The 23905-nt window shown below is 38.3% G+C and overlaps 2 protein-coding genes across 2 annotated transcripts in view; both read left to right on the top strand.

Annotated features, from left to right (window-relative positions):
• Window positions 1–23905, top strand: part of LOC102795519 (uncharacterized) — a 68763-nt gene that overhangs the window by 8177 nt on the left and 36681 nt on the right. The gene's annotated exons all lie outside the window — the stretch shown is intronic.
• dennd6a (DENN/MADD domain containing 6A) lies at window positions 983–23760 on the top strand. Its single transcript, XM_006783056.3, has 19 exons — window positions 983–1412; window positions 3703–3741; window positions 3970–4012; window positions 6609–6721; window positions 6847–6927; window positions 7802–7907; window positions 10424–10503; window positions 12786–12845; window positions 12960–13015; window positions 14375–14497; window positions 15095–15190; window positions 15609–15703; window positions 15869–15934; window positions 16169–16233; window positions 16316–16405; window positions 16632–16795; window positions 17029–17131; window positions 17595–17669; window positions 18802–23760. Exons 1-19 carry the CDS (start codon window positions 1182–1184, stop codon window positions 18931–18933), a joined length of 1818 nt encoding a protein of 605 aa, XP_006783119.1. The 5' UTR covers window positions 983–1181; the 3' UTR covers window positions 18934–23760.

The raw sequence follows: 23905 nt of genomic DNA, 5'->3' as shown, positions 1-23905 counted from the left end.
TATCTTTCTTTCTATCTGTCCTCCTCTCTCACTCATTTTCTTCAGTCATCTGCCTCTTGCTAAAATTGCTTATTTCAGCCCAGTATGTGCAAAACATACAAAGTTAATTTGCACAAAAACAACAATCAAACAAAATAACTTTTTGGATTTTACCCAAGGTTCCTGCCAATGTACATCTTACAGCTTATTTAGAAAAAAAAATACACCAAACAAACAAAGAAGTTTAGCTTTTTTTTTTTATATTCTTGCATTTTAATATATGGTTCATTTTAATCAATTACATATCCTGTCATAGGTCTTTCGTGTATTCGTAGTATTTTAAATTTTGCAGCTGTATCTCTTATCTTAGATCAGAAGTGTTTCTGAGCCAGTTCAAGTACAATCTGAAAACACCCAGCTGAGCCACTACCAAGATCTTAAGAAAGATGAAACCAATCTGGTATCAAAACGATGAGCATTGAATTTCTGCTACTGAAACACTGTGATAACCACTGACTTCATCGCTTGCACTTTACAGTGTGTTGAACTACACCTGTTGTCAGCCTGTGTCTGGGTTTGGCCACTGGGCCATGTTTGACACCTCTTACTTAGATTATTATCTGTATAAAGCACTTTGTGACTTCTATTTTTGAAAACTGCTACATAAATAAATATTTTTTTTAAAATCTCATAAACATCTCTTATAGTTTAGGTTTATAATTAGGTTTACTAGCTTTGAATGTTTTGCATTAACTAGGTTATGCTGTGACTTAGCAGGTCTAATGTTTGACTTTGGATCTCATAATTTTGATTTTAAAAGCTTTGATTTGAAAAGAAAAATCTCTTCTATCATGTTTTATGTCTTTTTTAAAATTTCTTTTTATGTCTGTGTGCAAACCATTTGGAAAAATTAGACCAAATATTAAAAACAACTACGTAATTATTTGTTTATTGATTTTATATGGATTATTTAATACGGCATGTAGAAGTCAGCTCAGGGACATTTGTGCGTGATGACGTTGCACAAAGAACGTAATACGTTGCTCCTGAAATGCTAATTGGAAGCTAAGTGGCTACTTTCTGCACCCCCCTTGTCTCCTGTTGTTACCTGCGGACAAGCTGGCCTGAAATACCATTAAACATATTTAGGAAACCGTTAACATTCTTCAGAGCATCTCGGTGTCCGGTGTCGGGCCGTAGCTATGGCTCTGCAAGGCCCGGAGGAGCTGGGGGAGCCGGTCGAAGAGTCGGAGGATCTGGACGACCAGGACGCTAGCAGCATCTCCCCGGCGGAGGAGATAACGCTACCCCCCGGGCCTGGAGGCGACGAGGAGACGGAGGAGGCTCTTCTGCTCCCCTGGGACCGTTTCTCCGCCTGGCTGCACTGCATTTGTGTGGTCGGCTTCGACCTGGAGCTCGGACAGGCGGTGGAGGTGAGACAAAAGTATCCGCCGGGGACAGCGGGGTCATGTTAAACTCAGTGAGGCTACAAATGTCTAAGTTAGCAGTTTTTTAGGCTTGGGCTAATTCTTGGAGGGGAGTGAACAAATCACTTTCATTAGCTGCTTTCATTTTGCCACTCTTTGATTTAACAATGATTACACGAGTACACACACGCTTCACAAAACTAGCAGAACATTTTACTGTAGGATCACTTTATGACAATGCCGAGCTTACGGGGAAGCGTGTTTGGTGTCCTTAGCTGAAGTTAGTCTGTCCCAGCAGCCACTGCATCACTCAGGCTATAACTTCAAATGGACGTATTTTGCAGAAAGTTGTATATTTAAAAAACAACAACAAAACAAAACAAAAAAATAATTCAACTTAAAACGGTACCCAAATGTTTGAATCCTACTGAAGTCACCAAGGCCAAAAAAATCCCCAACACCTGTTGACCTCACAGGAGTTATAGAAACACACATTAATCAGTTACCTGATAACAATGTTTAAATGAAAAACAACTATGCAGATTCAGACTTCTTCAGGTCTTTCTGTTTCACTTTCTCCAGGGGACTGCGCCACACTAAGACTACAAAGCATTTCATCATTTTGATTTACTAATTGGATATAGTACTTAGTACGGTAAATTCATCAGCAGTACTATCAGCAGTGCAGCACATGGATCAGTATATATTTGTTTGTTTGTTTTTTAATTGTGTATATCAAAATTTGACTTTATTTGAATTAGGAGTGGGGGGAAATCAATACAGCATAGTATCATGATACTGTAATGATATAGGAATACCAGATACTGATTTTTAAATTAAATATTTAAAATACTCTGGGAGTACTACGAACAAGATGGCTCATCTCATGCTTCACCATGCTGAGGTAACATTAGCTGAACAAACTTAACATTAAACTGGTTCAACCAAAACCACTGGACACACTTAGCTTGACAAAACTAAGCAGTTCAGGAGGCAACCTTTCGGCAGACAGTTGCAGTCTGACTTGGACTGACTAAAAACTGCTGTCAGAGAGACTGTCAAAGGTTTGTAAATAATTGCTGTCTAATTTATAAATGCAGAATGATTGCCAAGATGCTGCTGTTGCTCTGAATGAGTCGTTGTCAACGAGCACAACTGGAAGGGACTCAACTCAACTAGGTGCTAGCTGGTTAAGTGCAAATATAATAGTTGAATATTAATTTCTGTCTAGGTAGACATTAATAGATGTGATTTTTGATGGTGTATAACAGTTAATTGCGCATTATCAGAAACAGATTGCATGTAATTGCCAACTTGACCTCATTCAATCACAGACTGATAGCAGGCTTACTCTGACTTACAGCAACATTTGTGAGTGGTTCTAATGACCATTTTGGTGTAGTTGAAGATAACGTTATCTTATTCAATAAAATATAAATATTGACAAAGTTTAACTTAAGGAGATAATTTGCTGTTTTTAAAAAAAGGTTATAATTCGCAATATATGTTGTGAAAATGCAGCATATCACAAAATGTTAAAAATAGCAACAGTATCATATTTTGAGAGAAATATTTTGATAATATTGTATCGAGGGGTGTCTGGTGATTCCCACCTCTAACTTGACTATAGATAAAGTTCAATATTAAACTTTTAGATAAATGCAAGATACATTTTTTTAACTGGGCAAATATTAACAAACTTTGCCATGAAAAACTGAAAAGACTATAAAAGTTTTGTGTTAAAATGTTTAATAAAACATTTTGAAAACAAATCTCAACACAAGTATTAAACCAAAATGTTGTCATTGATACATTTCTAGTTTGAAAAATATAAACACTGTAGATTGTTTTTATACTAAAGGAAATCTAAAATTGTAAAAGTACAGCTATTTTTTTAAGTGCTTTAAAGGAACACTTAGAACTACAAAAAATGTATGTATTGTATAAACAATTAACATTATTCAGTAGTTTAAAAAATAATTTGATTGAATTTGCTCACTTCTGTGTGTGTTTGTGGGTTTTTATTGGGTTGTATTTATTTATTTATTTATTTTTATGGTGAAATAAATCTTCATCGTAAAACATAATTTAACTTTTCTGTTTTAGTTTTTATCTTTGTCTCTCAGTCACATTAAAATCAGTTTATAACATCTTTGCATTGTATTACAGTTTTCCAGTTCTTTTTACAGTTTAACAACATAAGCACAGCACAGCACAGCACATAAAAGAGGCTGACCAAAGTTTTCAGTTAACCAACTTCTTTGGTTAAAGTGTTGTTGTTGTTTTTCTCTTCCAGGTCATTTATCCTCATCATTCCAAACTGTCGGAGAAAGAGGTGAGTTACACTGAATGGGCGGGAATTTTTTTTTATTCTTTATTTTATTTTTTTAAAGAAAGGTTTGTTTTTGGAACATTTATCGACATGTTAAAAAGCATCACATGTTGATGGATTGATTCACAAAGGCCCATTCTGAGGCAGGAAAAGCCTAGAATGGGTATGTAAACCTGAGCTGATGTAATAAAAGAGGTAAGGACATAAACTAAATATTTGCTGTTCTTTCAGAAAACAAGCATCTGCTACCTTTCATTCCCTGACTCCAACTCAGGTGAGTTTGTGTTTCAGCCTTTTTCTCTTATCTCATATCCACCAAACTGGGGCTGGAGCTGGTTCTAATGCAAATCAAGATCCAGTTTCGCCTCGTTGCTTTTTCAGAACCATTCTACAGTTTGACAGGCTTGATGACATAATTAAGTACCGTTATTGGCACATATGTTAGTGAACCAAAGCATGGCGGAGAAAATATGTGGCCTGAACTAGGTCATCTAAAAAGGACAAATACACGCACATCCTCATCGCGCATTGCACGTTTTTTGATTTGCAAACAAGATAATATACAAAATAGGCACTCTTTCTGCTCTTCTGAAGTCATGAGAGACACACGTTACATTATTGGAAAAGACCTAGTTTATACAAGGTGTTGGCTGTAATGCTAGGTGCAGCTCTTTCCAACTCTGTGTGGGATGTGTATAAAAATGGTTGTAATTCCTAAACAGTCATTCCTGTAGTTAATGCAATACTCCTTCTAAATACTTTGGATTAAAACTGAGAGTCTACACTTCAGTCACATCTTGATTGTTTGAAATCCACTGCATAGGTCGATAAATATTTGGAGAAGTAACTGTAGGTGGATGGATATCAGCTAAAAAGCATTAAGTCATAAAAATTTTTACTTATTCTTTTTTTTTCTTTCTTTTTTTTGGTAACGTCAGTATTTTTTTCACTGATACTCTTAGATTTTTTAAAATTACTAAAATATTAAACGTAAGATAGATTAGGGTATAGTGGTTAGCACTCTCACCACACACCCATGTACAAACACCACTGTGGCTTTGTGTGTTTGCCCGCAGGTGTGTGTTTTAGTTTACTGAGTCAGAGGGGGGTGAAGCTAAAGGAACCTGCTGCCCTCAGTTTGAAGACAGGATTAGGACAGACTGCTTACAGGGCTGCTATATATATATCTCACTGTAGGTGTTTGTCAGAGGGAAAGGGGGAGAGAGACATTAAACTGAGGAACTGCAGCTCTCTTTCTCTCTGTGTGTGTCGTCCATAATTTAGCCTTACATCCTGAACAGATTTGGCATCATTTGTCGTTAATCCACTTTGGGAATTTAGAATAAATGGTGACAGATGAATTTATTTTTTTTTGTGCTCTTTATTTGGAAAGTGCTGACTCTTTATGTGTCTCATACCCAATAGAGCTTTATAAAACAAGTTGTTGTGCATAAATAAATAGGCCAGTAATCGAATCAGATGTAAGGTTGCTCTACATTTGTGCGACTACCTCCATCCGTTTCCTTCAAGCTGAGCAAGCAGCAATTTAAGTGGAGATGCTCAGACGTGCCTCTTCTTCATCTCTACTGGGGGAGGGGGTAAAAAGTCAAGTCATTTGTAAAAACTTATTTAATTCTGATGCTGCCTGTCCTGTGAACTCTACATGGCATTGGTCAACTTGTTGTTAAAAGAGGACTGATGTGATTTGTGGAAAATAAAGCAAAGAGCTTTAAAGTCTTTCTTTAAGTACACAGAAGTATTCGAACTGTGTTTGCTCTTCTCAGGTTTGTAGGTGACATGTTTGAGTGACTAGAAACTCAAAATTAATTCAGAGCTGTGGTTAAGCTGTGGTCAGGCAGCAGTGCCCTGTTTTCATGCTGTGTGGTCTTGAATGCAACCCGACTGAATGATGTCATGGAGTCTTGGCTATGCTTTTTTGGCGCTCCTGGTAGTGTGTGCTTATGTATGCGTGACTTATGAAGTGGAATGCTTTTAAGTCTACCAGCCTGAGCTGAAGTGTTTGTCTTTCATTGAATGTCCTAAAGCTCATTTTCTCTGTCTAAGGATGTGTTGACCTCCTGCTGAGGTTAACTTCTGGTTCATGGCTTATGCAGGACTTCCTGTTTCCTTTTTTCTTCCGTTTTCCTCTTCCTGTTTGTCTAAAAGACCAGAGGATGCAGGCTAGAAGAGCTGACCAGTGCTCATCGACGTCACATTTTTCTGCAGCGTACATTTTTTAATTCTTTATTTTTAAAAGTGTGCACAATGCAGATGTGTACAGAAATAGGTTGTGGTGGATTTATGATCACACTTATAATCTTAGTTTAAAGTTAGCTGAGGACAGTGCAGTTTTTCTTCTTCAGAACAAATTAAGTTGTATATTATTTTCATACACAAGTGACTTGGGTTTAAGAATAATTTAGTACAAGTTTTTGAATGTTCCTAAAGTTTTGTAGCGGTCCTTTGCTAATGTGTCTTTATGAAGTGATTTTTATTTTTTTCCCAGCTTATGTATATTTTGGTTCTATATGCTAGTCTGAGCTTAGAAAATACTGGAATATGCATCTATATTTATATGTATTCACCATGTTTATCTGCATAGTGTTTGGAAGCTGTGATAAGCTGGGCTTTTAATGAAATCCTCCTATAAACACTGCAGCCATCTTGGATTAAATCCGGGTGGCTGTCTGGATATTTTATAAACAAAAGTTTATTTAAGCTTAATTAAATTAAACCCCATGCATCACCACAAAAACATGATTGGTTTCCTGTGTTTGCTGATTTCCCCCCATATGTTTTTATTCAGGTCTTAAAATGTGTCTTGTTTACTGTGTGTGACAATCGGTCATTGCTCTGCCCTCTTTTTCCAGGTTGCCTTGGTGACACACAGTTCTGCTTCCGGTTCCGGCAAGGTTCCAACAGGAAGACATCACTTGGCTGCTTCTTGGAAACCACTGACAGAGACGCGCCACCTTGTCTGAAGGTTAGGCACCGCTCATTAACACACACACACAGCTCTGTAGGCACATAAACTGCACAGTGTAGAGTTTTGTGTGCTGAGAGTAAAATAAGAATCTGTGAACTGATAATTTGCTGTGTGTGTTACAGAGGGAGCAGGGCCATTACTACGGTTATGTGTACTTCCGTCAGGTGCGAGACAAATCTTTGAAGAGAGGATACTTCCAGAAGGTCAGTGTCATACTGCAGGAGGACTAAATACAGCCAGTGATAGAAAACTTAAGCATGAACAAGGATCCAGCACACAATGCACTGTGTTAAAAAATTTGAGAGAGATTATGCTTCCTGTTACCACAATAGGACTTATAATGGTTTTAAGCTATTTTTTTTTCCACATTTCAGAGATTAAATGGTTTCAGCAACACCTCTTGGTTATGATTTTAGGCTTACAATAGTAGTACTCCCACTTCAGGCAAGGTTACATTGCGATTAACTGTATTAGCGCTCTCTTTGATAGAAAAACCGCATGCATGTTAAATTTGATATATATAATTATCTAAAATTATTTATTTTTACCACACGCTATTTCAAAAGGCTTTTGCATCTCACTCCTCCCATCTGATCACTGAAAAAATGCCAAATTAATTCACCTTATGTTTATTTGGCACCTTCCTTAATAGAATGATGATGTGATAGATGGATTTAATGTGGTGCAAATGTAACATTATACTTTATCATGACCGCAGGTATATAGAGGGTTAAAATAAGAAACAAAGGCCCATGTCGAGGATACACTAGTTCAAGCTTTGGGTTTGATTCTCAGTTTTTATTTGCAGTTTAAAAACCATAAGACATTTATTTGTTCCAGGTCTTTGTTTTGTGACACTTTTGAGATTTCTTGTAGTTTTCTGCTTTTGCTAGCTGATGCTCTTTGGGGTTTAATCTATTACTAGACAAAATGAGGGATTGTCGGCTCACTATATTCTGACATCTTTCAGACAAAATCAAAATCAAACCACTAAAAAAAATTACATACTGATGAAATGTCTGAAAATACAATTCCCTTTTTTTTTTTTTCTTTCTTGCTGTGCCTGTCTCTTTCCAGTCTCTTGTCTTGATCAGTCAGCTGCCCTATGTGACCTTCTTCCACTCGCTGCTGAAGATTATGGCTCCTGAATACTTTGAGAAACAGGAGCCCTGCCTGGAGGCTGGTCAGTTTGATTACCTGTCTGTATGTAATCATTTGTGTAATCCTGTCTCAGCTCCATGTGGTCCAGAAGAGTTAACTACACAGTCCTTAGTTCACACTTTTACAGTGCTTTCACATCCTAGTTACATCTAGTTTCAGCATTTTTATTTTTATGGCACAACGTATCAGCTTGGCAGCAGGTCCCCTGTACTGAGACTTTTGCAAAAACAAAATAACCAAGAAAACCAAGAAAGTATTGTGGATAAGTGTGTTTTCACACCTTTGGTGTTTAGTCCATTTAGTTCACAGTAATTGGACTTAAGTATAGACCAAAACAGCTGCACCGTGACCCTTTGAAGGAATAAACCCGAGAGTTGTTTGTTTATGGAGTGATGTTATTAGACCATGATCCGAACGAAATACAAGGTGTATGTTACAAATAACGTAAATAAATAAAGATAAAAAAATGTCCCATAACCACATATGCTTTGTATTCTCAATGTGGGAAGGTCCTGCAGATGTGCAAAGGTCTGTAGGGGCTAGCAGCTAGATATGAAATGAATGTAAATTCTCCATGTTCTCCAGTGGTCCAGAATACAGCGCCTTCTTCCTGTATTTACTTTTGTTGCTCCACTCATTGCTCCTGGCCAGTGAGTTGATTCATATGGGCTCAAATTGTGGTCATAAATATTTTGTACTTGTAAATCAGTTTTGTATGTGTAAAAAATTTGTGTGTGTGTAAAAAAGATTTGTGTGTGGACTTAGCCAAAAGATACATGTGAAACTCTGCACTCAAGTTTCAAGTTACAAGTACGAATTTTGACCCCGTTTTCCTTCCTTTCATCTGATTGGCCAATGTCATGTCAATCACAAATTTAACTATCCAATCAGAGAACAGGTGGGTTTGGCTATTGGATGGGTGCTTTATGGAGCTTCAGGTCCTTGAAGGGAATAAATGCCCTTTTACATGCCAGCCCAGTGTTTTCCTTCATCAACATGAAGGAAAACAGTCTGTGGTGGTGTCAGTTTGGTGATTTTTGTGTCTGTATTACGTGCGTAATACAGGGACCTCCAGGGCCTTTTCAACAGCGCTACGGACCTGGGGGGGGGGGCAGTATTGTGGAAATAGTTACAAAGCTTTCTTCGTTATGAATGAGCATACATGTTTTTATTGAATATTTGAAGAACCAGCAAAAAAAACAGAAACTCTTGTAGAGTACATAAAGTCAGAAATAGAAACGACAAGGAGCAGGTGCATCTAGTACAGGTAGAGCTGCTGCAAAAACCCACAGAGCTCAGCAGCCAGCGCAACAAATTCTGGATCCTTGGCTTTTAGTTAGCGGTTAGCATTAGCAGCACATGCTGCGTCCGATGTGAAAGTACCTTTATGCTGCACACTGTGACTCACAGCCATGGTCGCGGGTCAGCCCTGACTTTGTGTTAAACTAATCCTAAAGTAATAATGGTATTTCTAACCACTGATATACCACAACTTTATCCTTTCAAGAGCTACTGAAAGTTAGGGGACCTAACTGCTATCGGATATTTACATAGAGATCCTCCAGCTTCAAACTGTATTACCCTTCAAGGACCTGCAGTTCAAAAAAGCACCCCTCCGACAGCCAAACCCATCTGTTCTCTGATTGGATAGTTAAATTTGTGATTGACATGACATTGGCCAATCAGATGAAAGGAAGAAAAACAGGGTCAAAATTCGTACTTGTAACTTGAAACTTGAGTGCAGAGTTTCACATGTATTTTTTGGCTAAGTCCACACACAAATCTGTTCGACACACACACAAATCTTTTTTACATACACACAAATTCTTTTTACACATACAAATCTTGATTTACAAGTACAAAATATTTATGACCACAATTTGAGCCCATAGACTCACATGGTTTGTAGTGATGCATTTTGGCTTGCTTAGAGTTCCTTATGTGAAAAAACCACACCAAACCAAACAATGTGAAAAAAGTTCAAAACTAAGTTCACGAACTCATCAGCTGATTTGGACCAGAGTATATGAACTATAAATGGAGACAGTGTGGACTAAAAGAGGGGTTGTCCTGTTGGGCACTCCCACCTCTCAGGTGCAGCCACTTTTTTGATGACCTTCCCAGACTGCTCCTAAAGTAATCAGGAAGGTGTGGGAGCCTTGGAGGGTCGGCCAACCCACTGTTTTACCCATGTCTAATTGGAAACTATTTATAGGGATTGTAGATTCTAGTTGATTATAGATTAATACCGACCAGTATAAGGCAATGATGCCATCTTTAATTTGGTAAGGGATGATCCCCTTATTTTGAAAGTTTGATTGCACATTGACTAAGGAATTGTAAATCACAAGTGGTTTGCCAAGTCAGAAAGCAGTGACTGTAGCTGCTGACCAGTCTCCATGATTGTGAACTTGTCTTGCCACAGAAGTAGAAGAATATCAGAGAGGCAGCCAATTATTTCTGTATACTTAAATAAATCCCTTTTTCTGTTTTCAGAGAAGATCCTTTTTAATTCAAAATTGTTGTTGTGTTTGATAGCTTGTAATGACATCGATCGCTGGCCAACGCCTCATCCTGGACGAATCCTGACGCTGCCTATCATGGGTGTAGTCCTCAAGGTACACTCACGCACTAAGTTGAAACCAGCAGATGTTTAGTTTTGACATGTCGTGACAGGTAAAGAACAGGTCTAATTAATAACTTTAAAGATGGCTCGATTCAATTTCCCACGATAGACAAATATTTGTTTAATCAGGCAGTCTTGTTCAGGTAGAACATGAATCCTTCGCAGTCAGCAGTAACCTGTACTTTAAAGCAGCATTTAGGGGCTTAGTGAGGTAACTTCAATGTTTTTAATGTTATGGAGTTGGTTCACTACTTCTGTGTCCTTCATGTCTTTTATTTTGTTTTAAAGAGTACAAATTGGTACAGTTCTGGGACTGAAGGCTTGGTTTAGTTAAGTTTATCACTTTAATGAGTGTTTTAATACATTTGTATTTAAAAAAATAAAATAAAAATCTGATTTCAAAGTGCTTTAATTCAGCAGTCGTTCACTGTTAATGATCAAAACGTGTTATTAGAGTGGGTCTTTGAATTTTACGTGGTTGCTTGTAGGGAGCATAACAACAGCAGTGGCTACAATGACTCCAGACATGCTCGTAAAAGTATGAAACGAGTTTGATTATTGTAAGGAGGAATGTTGTAAGTCTAGGGTAGGGTTGTAACTAAAGATTATTTTTCTTCAATTACTCGATTAGACAACGACTATTTCAGTAACTCTTATCTCCGCTTCCTGTGGGCAGACCTTCTGTTCTATACTCCATCACCCTGTTGTCTTGTCCCACAGCAAATTAAAATAAAAACCCAGGAAGCATATGAATTTGAAAATAATCAAATGTATTTCTAACATTTCTCAATATGACAGAGTAAAAATGAAATAAATAATATTATTGAAGTAATACAAATTAAAGTGCTAGTTAGGGATGCACCGATACCACTTTTTTGGGAACGAGTACGAGTACTTGCATTTCAGTACTCGCCGATACCGAGTACTTAATCTTAAAACAAGGGACTAGTTTGGAATTAAGAACATTTATTTAAAATGAAAAGCATGTTGTATGCAACATATTACAGAATAAATAATTATAAAAAAACAAAATTTAATTTTAAATTTGTTCGTTTGTTTCTCTGTTTAGAAGTCTCACTAGCACAGTCACAGCTGGGATGACATCAGAGGCTAGTGCGTCGTAGCTGCTCACTTTTTTAGTTAGTTCCTCAAAGGGGGCGAGGATGGCAACAGTCATCTCCATAAGAGCCCATTGGTGAGCAGTGAGATAGTCAGGGAGTTCATGCTCGGACACATACACGCCCAGCCCTCGCTTTTGCTCAATGAGAGACTGGAGCATGTAATACGTGCTGTTCCAGCGCATCTGTACGTCCTGCTGCAGTCTCTTTATTGGCTGGTTGAGCTGTCCCTGAATTTCCTCGAGGCGGGAGTAGGCTAAGGCGGAATGTTTAAAATGCCCAACTATTTTCCGTCCCACTGCTATAGCATCAGCTATGCTCCTCTGTGCTAATAAGCATGGGTAAATAAGCGTGGGTAAACTCTTTGTATTCGTTGGCGTGTTGGGATTTTAGGTGCTTGATTAAATTGTTTGTGTTAAATGCGCTACCTTTTGAGCCTCCTCTGGACAATTTTGCTGAGCACACTTTGCAGTCCGCCTTTGTTTTCGCGTCTTGTTCACTTTGAAATAGTTCCACACGGCTGATATGTCTCGCCTTCTCCCCGTTCTGAGCTGCAGCCGGGGCCTGGGGGCGGGCACTCGGCACCTGTGATTAACCCCTTACATGCCGCTCAAACATAGACAGGTCTCAGACCGTGGTATCGGTCCTCGGTATCGGGGGACTTTTAACAAGTACGAGTACTTTAGAAAATGTGGTATCGAGGCCGATACCCGATACCGGTATCGGTATTGGTGCATCCCTAGTGCTAGTAGTATTTAAACAAAAAAATAACTGCAAACAAGAAACTAAAAATAGTTTCTGTCTAAAAGTTCAAATAAACTTCAAATCAAAAAGATTTTTTCCAGTCCAAAAAGACAAGTTTCCAAAGTTTACAGATGATTCAGTTCATAAATTTACGATTGCACTAAACATAATGTGGAGTGAGGTTTGCTCTTATCTTTGAGATGATGTTCCCAACTGCTGCTAAAGATGCACTCTTTCATGACTTCAGCCATGTAAGAGTTGCATGATCCTCTTTTCAGGACAAACTCTCCCATATGCCTGTGGATAATACTAGTAAGAAGGACCTAAACAGAATTAGAAAAGGCCGTTACTAATTACAAATGTGGTTGTCTATCATTGTTTCTCTGATGAAAATCTGTGCTATGTGCTGCAGGTTCGCATCCCAACCTCTTATGATAAACCAGGAACGTCACAGCTGGTCCAATCCGCCCAGGTGATCTTACACTCGCGTGTGCACAAACACTCATTGTCTGTTTGTATGATGTCTGTGATGACACACTGAGCATTATGTGAATATTAAACCTCAAAGTGTGTTTTTGTGTTTTAGAGTGATAGCATGGTGTCCATTGTGCTCCCAACAATTCATGAAGTGGACCTCTTCAGGTGAGTCCTGCAGGTCAAGGCTGATGTAGACTAAATCTTTATAGAGCCTAAGATGCAACCTATGTTACATAATAGTCTCATTGCCACATTGAAGCTTGTGATTGGTGTTAATTAGCTTGTTGTCATGTCCCAGTCTGTCTTTTCGTGCAAGTCTTGGTCGCCGGCATCCATCCATTCTCTTCTGCTTATCAGGGTGCTAGAGTATATCCCAGCTGTCATTCACACCTATAGAATCATCAATTAACCTAACCTCAATAATTGCATCTCTTTGCACTGTGGGAGGAACTTCAGGCAGCCACCGTCCTCCCAGATGGTGGAGTCGAACTCGGGACCTTCTTTCTGCACCGTGCTGCCAGCATATTTTATGTATTTTACCATTATTGTTGTGTGACAATGTCTAGATTGGATTAGTGTTATTTATATGTTAGGATTGTTTAGGTAATTTTTGGATATTTTTAGTGACTCGCTTTGGTATGATAATGTATGTTGGGATTGTATTTGGTGTATGTTATCTGATGTTTGGGCCCCTATTTTATAAGTCGAGAAAGGCAATCTCCATCCATTTGTTACAAATGTGTGTCATTATACTGCTGATCATCATAACTTACACCGAGGTAATAATTGTTATGCTCTCACTGATCTGTTTGAAACCTGGTGTGTGGCACTGAACGAGCCAGTCGGCTGCAGACTGCATCGGTGTGAATTTCCAGGGACATACACGTCAGGTTAAGGTGTAACGTGTACCTACAGGGTAGATTTAACACAGAAATTTAAATCCTCTGTCACAGTGTTCTTCATGCTTCGGACATGTTTTGTCCCCACCTGCTGCTTAATCATGGTACTGTCACTGAATCAAGAACAATATCACTTGATGCTTCAGCTGAGAACTGCTTATCAAAAAAAAAAAAAGAAAAACACAGAGAAAGTGAAGACAGGCCTTTCGCAAGGGGGGTTGATTTCAGTGTTTAGTTGGCGTCTCTGAAAACTTGCTTCTACCCTGTGTCTCTGTGGGGGAGGTGCAGACAAAATGAATAGTCATGCCCATTATTAAAAGGTCAGAGTTACTGTTTTAGGTGCTCTGCTGTGTAAATCAGCATATTCTGTATTCAGGTAAAAAAGAATATTAATCACCCAGCTTGGTGGTTGTGCTCCTGACCAAATCTGCTTAAACCTTTTAAGACTTTCAGGTTCTGAGGTAAATTAATAAATTTGAAATCTAGCAGTTCAACAAGTTTCGACCTGAGAATGTAACACAGGCATGTGTCTTTGACGTTGCCAAAATTGATTTGGTTTGAAATTGGCTTGCAAACAGTGGGAAAGAGACTTACTCCATTCATTGTCGTTCTCCCCCCCTCCCAGGTGTTTCTATCCAGTCTTCTTCCATCTCCAGATGCTTTGGGAGTTGGTGTTGCTGGGGGAGGCACTTGTTGTCATGGCGCCATCACCAGCCGAGTCATCTGATACTGTGCTAGCTTTGGTCAGGTAAGTTAGCAGCGGTTATTGTGCCAGGATAATATATTGACCAGTACTTAACAACAAACCCAAAGCTAATTTTTATATAATTTTGTGTCTTCATGTTCAGGAAAATTTGATGTATGACACCTAGACATATCTTCCTGTTATAAATGTGTTATAAAGTGTAATTTATAGTCCAGCAAATGAGTCTGTCTACATATGTTTCTGTTTGTACAGTGATCAGACAGGTGTTTTTCATCCAACGCACACTGTCATATGCGTCAGTGAAATGCTGATTTGTTTAAAATGCAAAAATGATTTTTGGCCTGGAATAGGCCAAGCGTATTATATTTAAAATGTGAATACTTGAGATCTCTACAAAATAAGTGTGATTTTATTCATTTAAAAAAAGCCCAACTTAATCCTGTCACCTTCACGTGTTTTATGTTAAACAGTCACAAAAATGCCAGATGTACCAAAACTTATAAAAATTCAAATTCAAATATTAAGACTGACATTTACTTTCTTCTTCTTTTTGTTGTTTTTAATTTGTCAGAAGGTTCAGTAAACACTCTAGTTGAAAAATGTTAGAAAATGTTTTAATGGTTTTTTTCCCCTCTGCAGCTGCATTGCTCCTCTGCGTTACTGCAGTGATTTCCGGCCGTACTTCACCATTCATGACAGTGAGTTTAAGGAGTACACCACCAGGACGCAGGCTCCGTAAGTAAAAATAAAATGACGCCATGCTGTTGTGTCATTGGTATTAGTAGCTGGGATAAATTTGTGGACAGTGGAGCGATCAGCTGGTGAAGATTCTGTTGCCACGAGTAGATTTGTAGAACAAAAAGTATCTATTTCACCTTCAAATAAATCAAAATGAGCAAGGAAAATAAATCAATTTAATCATGCAATAAAGTCCCTAAAATAATTTTAAATATAGCAACAGGAGCTGCTGGAACAGGCTGCCACTCCATACAGCAGTTTGAAAAAAGTGATGATAAGGCGTGGTCATTCAGGATGTTTTAAATTCTAATTTAAAAGGGAGCCAATGAACAGAAGCTACTTTGTTAGAAATTTGAGTGTTGAAAATTGTTTTTTGCTTATTGGTGTTAAAAGTATTTAATCTGTGTTTTCGCAGGCCGTCAGTCATTCTAGGAGTGACCAATCCTTTTTTTGCAAAAACTCTGCAGCACTGGCCGCACATCATCCGCATCGGAGACATGAAACAAGCAGGTAAACGTTACAGCTTCAGCAAACTGAGACATACAGGGTCTCAAACCTGTTCAAAAAGATGTCTCTGTGCAAAAAGTGTGTTAATGAAGTAGGTAATGATGTATTGGAAATGGAGGAGAAATATCAACCTGTCTGATCACTCTTTTCACCACCTGGCACTCACAGGAGAGATGGCCAAGCAGATGAAAGTCAAGAAACTGAAAAACCTCAAAACTCTGGACTCTAAACCCGGTAGATATTTCACATCCCCCTTTTATTCTATTTATTTTTCTGTATTATGAAGATTTTTTACTTTTTTTAATATTACATGAAATCTCTCTCTCTCTCTCTCTCTCTCTCTCTCTCTCTCTCTCTCTCTCTCTCTCTCTCTCTCTCACACACTCACACACACACACCGACAAATTGTGCAAGAGGTCCCGCAATAACTAAAAAACAGTCTGATAAATGTGTGTGTGTGTTCTGTAGGTGTGTACACTGCATATAAACCATATCTCAACAAAGATGAAGAAATCATCAAACAGCTTCAGAAGGTGAGATATTTCCCATTTTTAAGCATCCCCTTATTCATTGTTGAAAATATGAAATATTTTTATGTATTTTCTTGTTTTGCAGGGTGTTCAACAGAAGAGACCCTCTGCAGCCCAGAATGCAATTCTTCGGCGCTACTTCTTAGAACTGACACAAAGCTTCATCATTCCACTGGTAACAACCAATTACTTTATGTATGTGGTATCCTCCAATCAGATCCAAGAACTCTATAATGAATGCTGTGTTTTTTAGAGTTGAAGCTCTGAGTTTGAAAGATTTCACAGAAGTGGATTTAACTCTGATACATCAGGCTATGAAGCTGTAAATATGTGATTTTAATTTTATAAATGACAATAAGCATTTTAGGCTTCAACTAAAATGATTTGTTCGTGTGGTGCAGGAGCGGTACGTGGCCAGTCTGATGCCTCTCCAAAAGTCCATCAGTCCCTGGAAGAGTCCTCCTCAGCTACGACCGTTCATACAGCAGGACTTCATGAAGACACTGGAGAAAGCTGGACCTCAGCTTACGTCCAGACTGAAAGGAGACTGGATAGGACTCTACAGGTGCAGGCATAAGCCTTTATTAAAAAAAATATATCTGCAGGAGTTAATTTATCACATGGTAATCTGTATTTTTAAGCTCATAAGCCATAGAGGTTTTTACTGGGTTAAGTATGAATGGTTTGATTGTAACACAGACTGAAAGGATGTCAGTAGTGAATCACTGACATGTTGTCGGAATGCAGACTATCCTGAGTGTCATATGAACTCCTTTTTTCTTCTTCTTAAATTTAAAGGCATTTCCTCAAGTCTCCCAACTTTGACGGCTGGTTCCGCAACAGGAGGAAAGAGATGACACAGAAACTGGAAGCCCTGCACCTCGAAGCGCTGTGTGAGGAGGTGAGGAGGAGAAAGGCTTGGGGTGTATAAAGATCGGGCTGAGTCTGTCTGAAACATTATTTTAGTGTTTTATGCTTTTAAGTTAACTTCTGATTGGCTCATCAAGGTTTGAACAGCAGGTGGGTGGGACTTGAGGGACCATGAAAAGGCAATATCCAAAGCATCATACAGATTCAAGATTAAACTAACTGTGTTTAGAGTGGTCTGAGGTTTTGGCTCTCTGAACATAAAGTTCAGCATAATTATTAGTATTATTATTATTTTCTGTTTTTACGTGGATGGGATGTTAGAAAGTAGTTAAGTGATGCCATTGGATGAAGCTCTGTATATCTTAATGACCATCAGTCAACATTGACTCAATTCAACAATATCAGTGTTGAATTGAGTCATAAAATGTAATGAGTAGCCTTGAATTGAGTCCCAGACACCTTGATCAATCTCCATGTCATTTGTTATTCTGCAGGATCTCCAGAAGAGAATCCAGAAGCACACAGAGGTGGAGACAGTCGATCTGGTCCTGAAGCTGAAAGACAAACTGGTCTGTAAAGATGATTCATGGTCTATAACTTTAACATTACTGCCTCTACTAAAACCTCCTGTACTTTTACTGCTAAACTACGGCTCTGCTACTAGCACAACAGCTAATAGTCCTGTAGCTTTTCTCTTTTCTTGCATAGTTAATAGATGGTGAGGTCAAAAAGTTCTGGGAATGGACCAATAAAAATCAAAACCAAAATGTGCCTGCATTATCTGTTCATTCTCAGTCAGCACACACTTGACATACACCCCAAACTAGGTTTTTTGTTTTACATTAAATATTCAGCGTAGTGTCAACATGCTGCACATCCACCATAATTACTGCACTGGCTACAGGTCTTCTGGCTGGGGTGTCATTTATTGGGAGGAGTTAAGTGATGCTAACATGGTGCTAAGTAAGCTAAACAAGCATGTGAATATCTGGGAGAAACTTCAGCTACTGTAAAACTGCACTGAATCTGAACCATAGGCAGCATGACCGGTTTATCTGTTGGATTAAAGTGTGTGCTAGTGTTTTATAAGGCAGTGAAGTGAGTGCGTAGCATAGAACTTTTTTTGTGTGTTGCATGGATGGGTGGATGGATGTATCATAACAAATGAAGAACTGACATCATTCACGATTACAAGCCTTTTTAAAAAGCCTAAAATAAATTTAGGAGGAGTGCCAAAGTCTTAAATCTAACTGGGCTTAAGCTGTGGGAACCCAGCTTCTTTCAGGTCTGGGAGCTGTGCAGTTTAAAACTGATTTTAAACATGACATTCAGGTTCGCTTGAAGCAGAAATTGATCTTTATTCTCTGTAAAGTTTGAGCTGTGTCTGAAATTGCAAAGCACACAGTACAAATGGTCAGAACAGGATGCAGGCACTGGAAGCTGCCTGAACACGCCCAGGAGGATGACAGGTTAAAGGTCATCTTCTTTCTCGGGCAGATGACCTTCAACTCAAGGTCCATCAAATTTAAAAAAAAAAAAAAAAATTCTCCCTGCCTTGAATTCCTCCTACTTCTTTTACTGACACAGCATACATGGCTGTGCTTGTTAGTAATCCCTGCTGCTGCACCTGGTATCTTGCATCTGCTGCATCTTCAGCCTGTTGGATGAAGTGTTTTTGTCTCACTGTGCTCTTTGCTGCAGACTCAGGCGGAGAGGGAGAAGTTACCAGTGCGTCCCGGGACCTTGGAGAAGCTGAGAGCCCATATCGAGGGTGTCATCCTGACCTTACCAGAGGACCTGCAGGGCATCCTTCACAAGCCCACCACGCTCTGACCTCTAACCCTGCAGGCTGCAACACTAACCCCCAGTTAAAGCTTGTTTTAAAGTTTTGGGTGGGGGGGGGCTTGGTGGCTCTCCTCCCAGTCGGTTTCCAAGGTGAGGGTGATGTGGACCCTTTCACTCAGACTGGGTGCCAGTTTAAATCTGCTCGGGTCTAAGTTGGAAAGCACATACTTGGGTGCCAGCTCTCAATGAGTCAGACTAAACAGCATGTCAGTGATCATGTGGGTTTTTTTTTTTTTTTTTTTTTAAGATGATCAGACAAACCAGGATCGACCAGGAAGTGTTTAGAAAGTGCTACTTTTTTTTTTTTTATATCACTGCTACATTACTACATGAAGAAAGCCTGGAGGGCTCGATCCTAATAGCATTTTCTGAAAAGTCTGAGGCTGCGTGCGCAAGCAACAAGAAGATGACTTTTACTGACCTTTGACCCTGGACGTTTTTACCTCCTTAACATTTTTTTGTTTGTTTTTTTTAAAACTTTGATGGTGGGTCGCTGCAGTCTAACTGAACAAAATCTGGAAATGTAAAAAGTTTCCCAAAGAAGTGCACTTCATCCATAACAGGACCAGTGTGCCCTTCTCACACCTTTATGCAAACAAGCTGAGCCAAGCAGTGCTTTATAATGTGATGTTACTAAAACACACACACACAGCACTAACCACCAGCGACCCCTGCAATAACTCTCTGCAGGAGCCAGTCATCTTTTTTATCCATGTCACATGATCGTTACATGACCTATCAAAATGAAATTCAGAATGGTCTTTATATTTGTTTGTTTTGTTGTTGTTTGCTTTGTTTTGTTTTTTTAACATCTGAAGTTTTGTGTCACTCTTGTGTAAAATCATGTAGAATCTCCTCCGACAGGGGAGGAAAAGCCCGTATCCACCAAGAAAGAAAAATAGATCATTTGAAAAATACTTGCAGAAATGCAAATTTATAAGATATCTGTTTGGTTTTTTGTTTTGTTTTTTTAATTGAAAAGGAAAAAAATAAGTTTTTCATTTGAATGAATGAGAGGACACCAAAGCATAGCTAGGCCCCAAAGTTTGATTTCTAGAGATAATTATTGTTTTATGATAATCGGTAATAATGAGAGATTAACTTTGTTTGTGAACTTTCTTCTTTTCTCCTGATTAGTTTCTGTGTCACTATCACAATCAGGTAATTCCTGTATCTTATTGACTTCAATTTTAAAGGGTTCACAAAATTGTTCTTAGAAGTTATTTGGCCATTTTAACACTTTTACTTGAAGTATATTCTAATTTCTTATATTTAACTCTTTAAAAAAATTTAAATGGTAGAATGGACTTTTATTGTGAAAAACTTTCTTTCTTTCTGGAAAGAAAGGAAGGCTCTGGGTCATAAAAGTGGGGGATCACCACAGCAGTTGGCGCCACATGTTTGATTTGGCATTTTTAAAGCTGTTTCAATTCAGCACAATTCTTAAACGTTTGTTTCTCATCGCAGGATCAAACTGCGTATCCATTTCCGCTCGAGATCGTTCATAGAAAAACTTTTTAAAAGCCAAAACAACTCTTTTAGGCAATTATTTTAATGCACTTTCAAGTCCTTGCTATGAACTGAAATAAACTGTCAGTTGTTTTGATTTTAAAAAGGTTTATTTTCTATATTTAGTTTTTTCCTGAAAATGATCATCAACTTGTATAAAGATAAATAGAAGCTGTTCTGTCTTATTCACCTGACAAAAACATTTTTGATTGTAGAGCAGTTTGAATGACACAAAGTCTGAGACTCAGTAGGAGTGGAGTGCCTCATGTGGGTTGGGAATAAGTTGCTACCTGAATTGGAGGGTTTTTGTGTGTTCTTGTTCAGGAGTGAGGGTGGAGTGGAAGCAGAGCTGGGCAAACAGATTTGTGTGGAGTCAGCTGTGGTACTGGGTGTTAAACTGAAGCTCCTTATCTACATTTCTACCCTCACTGTTGTGAGTACTGAGTGATGGCTGCAGATACAAGCTGTGAGCTTCCTCTGAAGTTTGCTACAGGGTGTGAAGCTTGGTCAGAGTAGAGCAGCTCTTCTCTACATGGAAAGGAGGCAGTTGTGGTGGTTCATCGGTGTAAGATGCCTCCAGAGCACCTCCTAGATGAGGCGTCTTTGGCATGTCCTACTGGAAGGAGGTCTCAGTGCAAACCAGGACACGCTGGAGAGATTGTTTCTCAGCTGGCTTGTCAACACTTGTATCTCCCCAGAAGTGCTGGTGACAGGGAGTTTTAGATTACTCTGCTGAGGCTGCTGGCCCTGTGAACTGGTTCCAAAAAAGAGGCAGAAAATGGATAGGTGGCGGGGGAGGGGGTGGAGCTTTCAAAAATGGCACTGATGTGCTTTAAAATGTGTTCATTCTAATGACTAACAAACAATGAACTTTGTATGTATAATAGTGGTCATGGTTGCTCAGGATAATACACACATGCTGATTCTTCACATTATATTTAATTTTAGGAGGTTTAAATTCTTGTGAGACTTTTTGTTTGTTTGCTTGTTTTGCTTGAGACCTTTCAAAATGAGTTAAAGCTATCGAACACAAAAAGCACTCTGACTAAAGAGATCTCAACTGGCTGCCCTTTATGTAATACCACTTTGTATCACAAGATGGTGCAGTGAGTCAGTGTAACCTTTAGTCAACCTGGCAGATTATTTACAGCCCATATTTACAAAATGAAAAGCTTTGTGCAGAAATCGATATAAAGCTAAAAATTTATATTAAAAGTCAAGCTGCAACAAGAGCTCCTTCATAGGACACGATGATTAAACATGGAAATCAAGAAAGCCTGCTAAATGTTGAATTTTATGATTGCATCACTATGATCTGTGATATTTCAAAGATTTCTGTACATTTTCTAAAATGTAGAAGCAATAATGGTTTAACAACTCGGCAGTTTGTATTTTCAGAAAACAAACTGATATGTCTCGTTCTAATTTTTCTGAAAGAGATCACATACGTCGGCACATACAGTTGTTTTATGTTTGCGTTGTACATCATCGGAACATTGAATGGACTTGCAAGCTTGTGGATTTGTTTTCCTGCCATCATGTAACAGCTGTTTTATAAATGCTTTGAATTTTGCCTTTTTTTTTATTACGCAGACAACTGTAAAGACAAAAAAATGTACTGGTTGGATAAACCTGTGACATCTGGTTGTTGGGCAACCATGCAAATTTTATATATATAAAAAAAGTAATATTTTACAACTTTCAATGTTTTAATGGAGGGCTATTCTTATTCCACAGTGTAGCAGCTGAGGAGTTTTTTTGTACATAAAGCTGTAAAGTAAAATGTTCGCCCACATATGAGGATGTATGATAATTATTTTGCTATTCAAACAGATGTCTTTGCTAATTATTAACTATAGTGACACCACTGCAGCGATGAATAGCTTTTACGAGAATATTTACTCTGCCCTGGAGGCACAGGGACATCTTGAATTTGTAGATTTTTCTCCAAAAGAAACAAGTCTCTTACCAACAGAGGTGTGATAAGAGACTGGAACATCTGGAAGGTTCAAATCATGCCATCAAAAATCCCAAATATGTACAAATAAGGAGATGAAATCTAACAGAATTTATATGAAAAAGTAGCAATAATGACATTTGAAGTTATTTTGTAAATTTGCAAAAATTATAAGAAAGAAGTTGATTAAAATCAAAATAGTGCAGTGAGACGCTGAACTACAAACAGTTACACCATTATTTACAATATTATCATTTAGCATTATTAACATGATGTTTAATTTTTAAACATTGTGTTTATCGTCAGTACTTAAGTGTCGTGTAGGGTGACCAGATCCCAGTAAACTACGTTAAGATAAAAATGTTTAGTTTTAGGTCACATGTTTGACTTCGATCATGTGACATGTCATTTGAATGCATATCCCCTGATTTTGAGAAGCATAAATTGAAGCTGATGTTTATTTCTGTGATCTTGTCTCGCGTTTCCTTTTTTCTTGTGTTAAAACTGCTGTTCTGTCTGATAAGCAGAAAGGTTTTTAGACACGTTTCCTCTGAAACACGTGCTTACTTTAGTAAACTTTAACAAACTATGTGGAGACTGTCTCAAAATGTGGAAGAAGGGAGATGAAATTTAAATGACCTGGTCACCCTATTCTTAAGATACTCCTAGATATAATCTGCTTTTTTACAGCAGGTCTAAATCTGCTGCTTCTCTCTGTATGAGGTAAATGCAAGTTTCTGACAGACAGATGGTTAAAATAAAAATCTGTTTATGGCAAATAATTCTGGTTTGATGGAGGATGGATGTCTCAAACACCTGGTTAAGGTTAGACTTAAGCCTACAAATTCAAAATGTCTCAAAGCCATTGTTTTTAAATATGCATTTTTGCTCCATTGACTTTTTATTTTATGTTTTTAAATTGAAACCATAACCACTACGCTCAACCGCTCTAACAGCCTGAAGCACTGCAGTTGTGATGATGAGACTCGTTATGATGAAAGTCATGCTGACCTACGTTTTTTAATATAAGCAAATGATTATTGAACTTGTTTGAGTGGCCTTCTTGCAGTGCATCTTTCACAACATTGTTTTTGCTTCTGGAACAGTATTACAGTGAAACAAAATTCATCCAGCAGCTGCTTTTGAATGTTTGTAAAGGTTGATGCAGATGACCGACGGCTGCTGCTAAAACTCATGCAGCATGTCGCAGTCTGATTAAATGTTTGAAAAGGCCGCTGTTTGGATGAGGTCAGAAGATTTTTCATGCTACATGTCTCGTTCAGTGGGGTCACTGACGTTAACTGGTGTGTTTTGTTTTGTGTCATTAAACTGACTTCTTAAAATGTAAAGGATCTCTTGCTTGTTTTCTGAGGAGCTTCTATCAAAGATTCTCCAGTGCTGTACGAGGGCAAGGATTTCTTTAGAGTCACGTTTTGGTCTTTAATGATCTGTAGGGGCCCAACACAGATGAAGATGAGTAAGATTGTCCTAATC

The sequence above is a fragment of the Neolamprologus brichardi genome, chromosome 5 (assembly GCF_056152115.1).
Source record: "Neolamprologus brichardi isolate AB-2024 chromosome 5, ASM5615211v1, whole genome shotgun sequence".
In the NCBI taxonomy this organism is placed as follows: domain Eukaryota; kingdom Metazoa; phylum Chordata; class Actinopteri; order Cichliformes; family Cichlidae; genus Neolamprologus; species Neolamprologus brichardi.
This window is presented reverse-complemented; position numbering and strand designations above follow the sequence as displayed.